The following is a 10,989-nucleotide window of genomic DNA, read 5'->3' on the forward strand; positions in this document are numbered from 1 at the left end:
GGAGATAAAGTGTGACAACTGATATTTATGCATTTTATATAAATAGTCTGTTATACTATTATGAAGTATCTCATTGATTTAAATTACAAGCTTTCAGAATTTTGTCTTACTTTTTGGCTATAAACATATCAGCAACTACACACATGGCATAATTTAACCGAACTAAAGAGATGGGTGTTTTTTCCTTCTCGAGTATGAGTTCTATATTCTCTTATATCACACTATATGAGCCATAGAATGCCAATGTATCAAATATGGTCAAATACTTTTTTCTCTTTAGTTTAAAGGTTAAATAAAAGGTTTTATATAGTTTACATGGCTTTATAGGTTTAATCACATTGTAGTAATACATATAGAAAGCAAATGTTGTATTGTACTACAATGTAGCCATATTGTTAAACTCTTATTGTCTATATTATAAGCATCATTAGCCTGTATTTGTCATTGCTGTTGGTTTCCACATATAAGCAATAAACAAACACAAACAAGACAAAGAAGTAAGATGGAAGAAAAAAGCTGAAAATAATGATATTTAGATTGTGTTATAGAGCTGTCGAAATTCAAATTCATGTCTGACACAGTGGCGTAGCCAAGGGTGTGCCAGGGTGTGCCTGTGCCACCCACAGTGGCAGCTGGCACACTTAAAAATAGATGCAGAATTATTTTTTTATAGTCTCAATAAAAAATGTTTACTAACTTGGGCTATTGTTGTTTACTTAAAATATATATTTTTTTCGCGACTCGGTTGATTCAGATCGGCACTTCGGAGCCTGTTCGCGACTCGGTTGATTCAGATCGGCACTTCGGAGCCTGTTCGCGACTCGGTTGATTCAGATCGCCACTTCGGAGCCTGTTCGCGACTCGGTTGATTCAGATCGGCACTTCGGAGCCTGTTCGCGACTCGGTTGATTCAGATCGGGACTTCGTGGCATGTTCGCGACTCGGTTGATTCAGATCGGCACTTCGGAGCCTGTTCGCGACTCGGTTGATTCAGATCGGGACTTCGGATCCTGTTCGCGACTCGGTTGATTCAGATCGGCACTTCGGAGCCTGTTCGCGACTTGGTTGATTCAGATCGGCACTTCGGAGCATGTTCGCGACTCGGTTGATTCAGATCGGCACTTCGGAGCCTGTTCGCGACTCGGTTGATTCAGATCGGCACTTCGGAGCCTGTTCGCGACTCGGTTGATTCAGATCGGCACTTCGGAGCCTGTTCGCGACTCGGTTGATTCAGATCGGCACTTCGTGTTCACGACTCGGTTGATTCAGATCGGCACTTCGGAGCCTGTTCGCGACTCGGTTGATTCAGATCGGCACTTCGTGTTCACGACTCGGTTGATTCAGATCGGCACTTCGGAGCCTGTTCGCGACTCGTATGATTCAGATCGGGACTTCGTAGCATGTTTGAGATTTTTTTAAATTCAGATCTGGACATCGAAGCAGGAAGTGTTTGTCAAACAGTTAATTGGTGATAAATGAATATTACTTTAGGCTTTTTTTTTACCTGTCGATTCAGCATGTACATGGACCCACACACAAAGGTGGACACACTCTAGACGGGTGTGTCAGGTAGGGTGACCACCCGTCCCACGTAGCGCGTGCGCGCACAGCGTTTGAGCCAAATACATGCCTCCCACAAATTGAGACTGTGTCACGCATAATCAATGCTTGCTCAAACAAGTTGGTCGCTATATCTGGAGTCACCAACCCGTCGATCGCCGTCTCTTTAGTTTAAAGGTTAAATAAAAGGTTTTATATAGTTTACATGGCTTTATAGGTTTAACCACATTGTAGTAATACATATAGAAAACAAATGTTGTATTGTACTACTGGTTTACCATGTAGCCACTTCGGAGCATGTTCGCGACTCGGTTGATTCAGATCGGCACTTCGGAGCCTGTTCGCGACTCGGTTGATTCAGATCGGCACTTCGGAGCCTGTTCGCGACTCGGTTGATTCAGATCGCCACTTCGGAGCCTGTTCGCGACTCGGTTGATTCAGATCGGCACTTCGGAGCCTGTTCGCGACTCGGTTGATTCAGATCGGCACTTCGGAGCCTGTTCGCGACTCGGTTGATTCAGATCGCCACTTCGGAGCCTGTTCGCGACTCGGTTGATTCAGATCGCCACTTCGGAGCCTGTTCGCGACTCGGTTGATTCAGATCGGGACTTCGGAGCATGTTTGAGATTTTTTTAAATTCAGATCTGGACATCGAAGCAGGAAGTGTTTGTCAAACAGTTAATTGGTGATAAATGAATATTACTTGAGGCTTTTTTTTTACCTGTCGATTCAGCATGTACATGGACCCACACACAAAGGTGGACACACTCTAGACGGGTGTGCCAGGTAGGGTGACCACCGGTCCCGCGTAGCGCGTGCGCGCACAGCGTTTGAGCCCAATACACGCCTCCCACAAATTGAGACTGTGTAACGCATAATGGTCGCTATATCTGGAGTCACCAACCCGTCGATCGCGGTCGACAAGTCGATCTTGGAAGCATTTTAAGTCGATCGCGAAGATTTTTCAAAATCTGAGAAAAAAAGGTGCGAGCCTCCGGTGCGAGTTGGGAGGTGCGAGCCTCCGCTGACTGCGCGCGCACCTCCCGAAACAGACGAGACATTTATACTTGACACAACTGTTTTAGACTGAAAATCAGACCATACAACTGATTTAGACGCGGGTGCCGGTATGATGAGATGTACTAATATCCGTCTGCTCGGGCATGATTGTTTTAGGCCTGTAATTGATTGATTATTGAGGTAATAGGGATGGCATGGTTCGCTGAAATAAAAAAAACCAAACCGTTCGCTTCACCACACAAGGTTCGGCACGCGCTTCAACTTAAATCTGACAAAGCATCTGTAATATCATCTGTAATATGTCTTGCTATAAATGGCACGTAAAAAGACTTTTTTTTAGCTGAAAGGTTCAGCTAATAAATGTTTCTGTTGATGCATGCGCATTCTGGCTTCCCAGACATTACAAAAACGTGAAAAAAGATCTATATTGAGCAACTACAATTCATTTTAATCCTATAATTATATATGATAATTTATTTAAAGTGAATAAATTGTAATGAAAAATAAACAAAATGAAATAGCTAAAGTTCAAAATTATCGTATTTGGAAGAAACTTATTACATTTAACAATTAACTACATTTTGACACGACCTGCAAATTAACACTAGGAGTAGCTATGGTTGGACGGAAGCAGTGTGACAAAAATACTATCCCATAATTTTGCACAGTAATCTGACAATAAATGTGGCACACCCAGATTTTCATATGCACACCCAGAGTCTCTTTTCTGGCTACACTACTGGTCTGACACAAATAAAAAAAAACATCTATAAATGAAACTGTATGTGGACAATGTTAATATATAAACAATAACAAATAAATTATTAAACAAAGTAAACATATTGCTAATATATTCTTACGTTAATAACAATATTATATCTCATATATTCCATCTTTACATTTAACCCTGTAATTTTCCTCTGTTGGTTACCTCTGTGTCTGTTCTTCATACATTTCACCGTAAGGTGGCGATATAATCAAAGAAAAAAGTTGCTCGATGTGTCCACTGACCGTCTCCGTTAATTTCCACATTCTACCACAAGAGAGCGAAAAACTCTCGGAATTGTAACATGATGGCCAAATTCTGAAACTATTTCAAGACGGGAATTTCATAAATCAGTTTTTCAGTAGTGTTATTTGTAGCCTACTGGGGTTTTTTAATAACTCTTTCAGTTATTAATTTGTATTTATATCTTCTTTTTTTCATAATTTTGAAAATAATAAACTTTTACATTTTAGAAGCCTAAATGTATATATTCACGTATTCTGTTGCATCTGGACAATTAAAAAAAATATATATAATATGTGTGTGTGTGTGTGTGTGTGTCCAGCTATCTGTGTGAGTGCCAGTTCAAGTTTTAGACAATCAGAGTGATGAAAATCTTGTAAAGTGAGGACATTTTGGCCAGTTCTCACTTTCTGAGACCACTTTAAAGGCCTCTTTGAGGATCAGGTTATAATTGGGTAAAGGGTAGTTTAGGGTAAGGAGCTAGAGATTTGCATTGTGTCAGTGTATGTCCTCACAAAGAGTTGTTTGTTATATATATATATATATATATATATATATATAGACACATTCCCACAGTCCTGTCTGTTCTTATCTCTCTGAATAATAGTAAATGTATAATTAAAAAGACTAGCAGGCATCTCAGTTGTCCTTGTGCAATGAAAGTAAGAATAGAAAAATAAACCTGCTAGTTTGGCCTACACACACAAACAAATCTGGCAAATAACATATTTTTCCGTTTCAAAATACAACGCTTTTTTGTTAAATGTTTGCAGCAAAAAAAAAAATTAAAAAAAAAAAAAAAGTTTTGAATGTATTTTAGCTAGGCGCTTTTTTATTTAGGTGAAATATATTTACTTTAAAAATAATTTTGCAGTAAGTCGTTTGATTTAATTTAGGATTTCATTAATTTAAAACAATAAATAGTTTATAATTTAGCCTAAATATTATTCCTACTATTTATTAAAATTTGTATTCGATTTACACTGAACGCCTATCGAAAATTAATAATTATATGGACTGTAAAGTAAAATAAAAACACTGAACTGAATAAAAACTTGAGTTGAAGAAAAAGCCCCCGAGCAGAGGAATTTATCTCAAATTTATTAAAACACTATGTAAATATTAAACAAACCGAGAGAAGAGTCTGTGTTATCGTGCACCTCATCAAATGTGCATAATGAACATGGAGTGCTCGGTTTCTCCGTTAAATGAAGGTACACTGTCAGTCCGACACTGCTGTTTACACTGTTTTATCTGCGGGGAGAAAGTAAACACTTGAGCTCTGGCGAGGGGGATTATATCTCCATGGCATCGAGTCTCAACACTCCTCGTGCGAAAATACAGTGGACTCCTGCTTTGAGACTGTCTCTGTTTAGAAGCTTTCACAATCTTTTAAAAGAAGAGAAGAGCTTAATATCATCTCTCTTTAGCTTAATGTGCCGATACGACCTTCAAAAAAATTAGACATGCTTTTTTTGAAATTATAAGCACTTTTTTTAAATAGGTAGAATTATTTTTTTAAATATGTCAAGTGTAAAAATGAATTAATTATTTGTTAAAATATTAGCCTGCCTGTTTGTTATTGAAGTTATTGTGGAACTTTACTGTTGATTATTAATTGGTATTGTACATGCAAAATGTTTTAAAATAGGTCACAATGTCCCAAATGCTATGGATAAAAAAAACTATTTAATTCACAGAACAAGTTAAACGTAAGAATAAAATAACATTTATTTATTTGCAAAATTTACACAAAGAACTGTACACTTCGCAACGCTGCAAGATTTCAATCAACATTCGATCGTTTTACATCTTTTTTAGATCCCTTTTGATTTAGTTGTATTGAATAAATGACTGACAAATATGACTTTATCATCAACAAATGCAATATACATTATTTAGTCGTTTAATATATCACTCACAAAGGGAACACAAATGTCTACTTGAGCCAGTAACCATACTGAAGCCAAAGAATTACTGTTCTGCTGAATGAACATTGCCCGATTTTCAGACACTGAGCAGGAAAAGAGTGAATAATAGACGTTCCACAATTACAATAATGCTAGAATATTCCCTTTTTTGATGAATGATGAAGCAAATGATTATTCTAGGAATTGCACATCATCACAAGGGGGCTTAATCCGTTTGGTAAATAATCTAAATGGATTGTAACAAACGTGAAAGATTTTATAATACACAATTTACATTATTCGAAAATACTATGGTTACCCTCGTAAAGGTCTAAAATAATTCACCTCTGTCTCCTTTTGCGCTGAGGCAGTATCAGTAATGCCAACCTGCAGTAAGATTGGTAAAAACTACTTTAACCTTTACATGTAACCATTTTCTTTTACACATAACCATTTTCTCAAACTTCAAAGAAGCCACGACCACCAAACACTTTTTTGTGGTGATTAAACTAGACGTATATTATATATACAGAAACACAAAAAGGAAGCGAGTCTTTAAGGATGAGGAATCTTTAGACCTGGAAGTCTTTAAAGACAAGAATCACATTTGTCTACACTTGGGAATCAATATCTCACTGTTTCTCTGGAGTGTTGTTTACCAGAGGACCATACAGTCCGTTCGTGAAGCTCTGATCTTTATGCAAGAGTGTCCTGTCTCTGATCAAGTCACTGAAGGCGTAGTCCATTGGCGGCCTGAAGCCCAATGTTGGCATCAGACCTGTGGCGGAATATGGAGCCATGAAGGCCAGGCCTCTGCTGTGAGCCGAGTACGCCAACCGGAGTGGGTTCAAGCTCAAATGCGTACTGAGAGGATACGTGCTTGGGTCGGAACCAAAGTGAGGCGCGTTAGGTTGCAGAGGAGAGAAGGCAGATCTGTTGCTGAGCGTCATGGTTCCAGGTAACATAGGCCGTGGGGTGGAGGACATGGGCGGCTGTGCGCTCTGCAGCATCCGATCCGCCGCCCAGGACTCATCTGGACCCTTGGCTTGACCGCTGTTGTTGAGGATTTGCTCTATGGCCTGGACCACATTTTTGCCGCATCCTTGTAGCACAAGCTCCAGGACGCTGCGCTTGTGGTTGGGGAAAACCCTCGTTAGAATGTCAATGGCGTTCATCTGTCGCGACGCTACAGAGGAGGGCAAGGGCTCCTGCTCGTCTTTATCCGTGTCCGAGCCGGAGTCTGAGCCTAGCGGACTGATGGAACCTGGCGTTTCATCGCCGTCTTTTAATGGTTTGGCTATCGGGGAATTGACGATGGACTCGCGGTCACCGTTTTCCGAACCCGAGCCATGACGCATATCTGGAGACGACATTCCTGGAACGGATTCGGTGTCTGTGGATACGGACTTTCCAGCCGCCTGCTGTTGGGTCACCGATCCGGGTAAAGGTGTTTTGGGGAACAACTCGAATTTTTGGATGTTGGACTCTCCTGAAATAGATGTATGTCAATAATTGAGATCAACTAATACGCCTTATTTTTTTTCTTAGATCGTATGAGAGTATTTGTATAACATATACACTTTATAAAGAGCATATGCATTTAAAAATATATATATTTGTAAAGGTAGCCTACTTTGTAGCGCATTTGTTTTTTAAGTGGATATAGTTCTTTGGGTATACAAAAAGTGAATTATGTTTGATAAGAGAATCTTGAGAATCTGTACTAAACAAAGTGCAGAAATGTTATCTAAATAATATATATATATATATATATATATATATATATATATATATATATATATATATATATATATATATATATATATATATATACACACATTACTAAGCATTTTTGTTTCTAACAATTATTTAGAATGAATGTAGCCTATATGAGTATAATTTATCCACCTACCATGGTTTGTTTCGTTGTTAACCGCGCCGAAGACCTCATAGTTTTGCCGGGGAGGTATGATGCCGTTGGCAGCGGCCAAGGCCAAACCCTCTGCTGTGCCGTAGAGCAGCTGAAGTTCTCTCGCCTCGTTTTCCTCCTGCGCCTGCTGTCTGCGGAGCGCAACCTGAGCTGCCATGACGCGCTGTCTCTCAGCGATGAGAGTGCATTTGGCACACATGCAGTCCTTCCATCTGCAGTAGCGCTTATGTCCCTTCAGCGCGGACACCACGCCGTGGTTCCTGCACCGGGCGCACTTAGGCGTTCGTGGATACTTCTCTGTGGCGCGAAGCAACAGCGGCGGGGCCCTTAACAGAGTACCAGCCATGGAAACCGGGATGGATGCGGCAGCAACAGCGGCCGCAGCAGCGGCGCCAGGATGAACCTGCGACCCTCCCTGGGAGGCGGATGGGATCTCTGAACGAAGATCCATATTCTCCGAATCAACAAACAGCCGATCGATAGGTTAAAATACGTGCGTACCCGAAGTCTTCGATCGGAGACGTTTCATCAACATTGAGCAGAATCTATACAGGGCGAATTTCTTCAGCACAGCACTTGACGAAGAACACAACTCTAATGCCAGTGTTCAAGAAGAGCTCAGAAAATGCTTTTCAATGCTTATGAAAGTACTCTTTCCAAAGAGATCTTCGACTTTCTGTGCGCAGTCCACAGGGAGCCCAGTAAACTTATTTTAGAAATTAAACATAAGTTTAAAACAAACCAAATCAATTTAAAAAACACAAAAATCCATCGAAGGCAATGCAAAACTATCTTTAAACTCCAGTCTGAGAGAGAGCAGAGTTTGCTGCTGGAGCCAGTGTGAAACACTAACTTCCTCGAGAGATCTTCAGTGGATACAGATCCCTCTCGGATCTATTGTTGCGCCCACGTTTTCATTAGACAAATTTGACAACAATGTGGCGCCTGTCATTGGCCAAAGGGGGAAGGAGCCATCTGATTGGCTTGTCACTTTTTCAACTGTGTCCACCTGCGTTCTTTTCTCAAATAACAAGCATCACGGAGAGCTAAAACAGAAAACTTTTATCATAAGAAATGATTTACTAAAATATAGGCAATAGATCCTGCAAGACAATCGACTATTGACACCAATTTTTAAACGCATTGTTTTACGATTTGACATTGTTGACTGCCTTTTAGACAAAATAGCTGTTAAAGAGTTGATTACGGACTTTTTGGAGACTTTTTTTGCAGACAAATGTTTTTTTATTTACAAATAAATACATATTTGCCAAAATAAGAAACATTTTCATATTATATATATATATATATTGAAAGGTAAGATTTGTTGTAGTGAAGAGCCGACTCCTCGAATGACGTCAATATCGATAAAGGCAAAACGGTAAGGCCAGTTCGTTGTCTGTAATTGTTTACTGGGTGTTTGTAATGGTTTACTGTAATATTGTTACGTCGTTTGAAAATGTCATTCATTTGTATCATTAATAGAAATACTGATTTAAACGCAGGCTATAGAGTCAAAAAGGTTCAATGTGTGCTTGCAATTTCTCATCGATATAAACAAAACATTGCGATAGGCTATTTGATTGTGACCTTCAGGCAGAACTAAATTATGCCTATTTACTGCTTGATATTGTATTAACATGGTTTACACGCGATAGGAATAATTTGCAAGATTTGAAGATTAATATAGCCTAATTAAAATACTTTATTTCTCACTGGCATTATATTGTTTATTCTAAGCCTTGTTCTCTTTCCTTAACTAACAGTCTTCTTGTTGTTGTGTCTCGAAAACATTTCACGTGAGTATTTGATTATTTTTTTACCGCTCTTTAAAACTCTTTGGATTGTTCAAAATACAAACATCAACAGAATGTTATAGCAACAACCACTAAATGATTTTATAATGTAATATTATTGTTATGACTCGAAACGTACAAGAATTTAAAACGAGGATTATTATTGCAAACTAGTTTTAAAATGTCAGTGAGATTCTTTGAGAGTCTTCATTTTTGCCTTTATTTTTAATGCTTTAATTTAGCGTAGTTTTTTAAACAATGTACACGATTTTCTTTACATAGTTATGCAATATTTCACTTACAGAATTTATTCCTATTGCTTATTTATTTAACGATTCGTTGTAAATTAGTTGTCATTTTTTTTATGTTCATCTGCTAAAATTAAAATATTTGCTTGCATCTGCTATACAAATCTGCTAGACAACAACAGACTTAAATCTGAATATTATTTCTTTTTCGTTCGGACCAATGCTAATCGCCAAATAGTATATATGCTATTTTTTCGAAGAATTTAAAAGCAGATCGCTACGGTTGGTAACTGGACTTTGAATATCTCGCCCCCTTCGATACAGTGATGGTGGTGATGTGGGCCTGCAGTGTTTCCCTGTCGCTCGGTTTCTTATTGTTTACACACTCAATCACAGTAAGCAAACGCCATCTGTCCCCCCGCCGCTCTCATCTGCACCTTTAATTACACAACCAGCACACTAATAGAGACGATATTAAACTAAAGCTTTTTGACATTATAAGTCACTATCTCGGCAGCGATATCACGCGACTGAAAATAGACATCCAGAGATCATTGTAAAACCGCAAGCAGGCGTTGATTGTTCATAAACTGAGAGATGATGAAAGCACAGCTCCGAACAACTTGTGATCTTTTGACAGATATGAGAACTAAGCCGGTTTTCTGTAATCTGTTCTGTCGATGATAGCTATACAGTCACAACTTTCGGAATGCAACTAACACAAAGTAAATGACTTGGATATTATTTTTACAATCCACTTAGCCTACTCATTACAAAACATTTAGTGTAGAATGCAGAATAACCAATTCATTTTAAACATGATTTTAAAGCTTATTATATCGAACAAACTCGGTTTTCACAATTACATTCTATCCGAAGTGAACTGTAAACATTAAAAACGTGTTAAATCTCAGACCCACAGTGCAAAGTTTGATAAGAAAAAGGTTCCACTCGAAGCACTGAAGACACTTTATTTGAGAGTGTAGGATACATTTACTAATTGTGCTCATGCAGAACCTATATATTTTATGAAGTTTAAATAATGAATCCGGCCCTCTGCACACTTTACATGAAAAAGAAAATCTCTCCATTGAATTGGGCGTCTCTGTGAATTCCAATTAAATGCCCCCGGGCAATTAAAACTGACTGTGGGCACTTAGGAAATTCAACAATCTTTCATCAGTTCATCAGACCTATGCATCAAAAACCCTTACAAGGCTTTCACTCCCTTTAAAATATCCACCGCTGACTGAGTTTTACACCTTTTTAAATCAGCACAAAAGAGATGCTTGACCCGACATATGTAACAGCATGTCTCTGTTCCTCCAGCACCCCGGAGCGCTATTATACGGATCTTACTCTCCGCTGATACCCGGCCGGAGAGCGGCTGGACCCGAACTGCCTCCCTGCGGAACTCCTGCTGGAATGGTTTGAGTGCGCAGAGCGCAGCAGAGGTTAGAGTAGCAGATAAAAAGGGGACCGAGGGTGCCCAGCGCGCGGTTTATAAAAAAAAAAA

General features: G+C 39.1%; 1 protein-coding gene across 1 annotated transcript; it reads right to left on the bottom strand.

Moving 5' to 3' along the window:
• Nucleotides 1-5,314: 5,314 nt before the first annotated feature.
• On the bottom strand, nt 5,315-8,625 carry LOC113069317 (doublesex- and mab-3-related transcription factor A2). The gene is made up of 2 exons (XM_026242320.1): nt 7,412-8,625; nt 5,315-6,988 (listed from the first exon to the last, which is right to left on the bottom strand). The coding sequence occupies exons 1-2, from the start codon at nt 7,878-7,880 to the stop codon at nt 6,132-6,134; spliced, it is 1,326 nt and encodes a 441-aa protein (XP_026098105.1). The 5' UTR covers nt 7,881-8,625; the 3' UTR covers nt 5,315-6,131.
• Between the last annotated feature and the right edge of the window lie 2,364 nt (nt 8,626-10,989).

Source organism: Carassius auratus, unplaced genomic scaffold, assembly GCF_003368295.1.
Source record: "Carassius auratus strain Wakin unplaced genomic scaffold, ASM336829v1 scaf_tig00001343, whole genome shotgun sequence".
Lineage (NCBI taxonomy): Eukaryota > Metazoa > Chordata > Actinopteri > Cypriniformes > Cyprinidae > Carassius > Carassius auratus.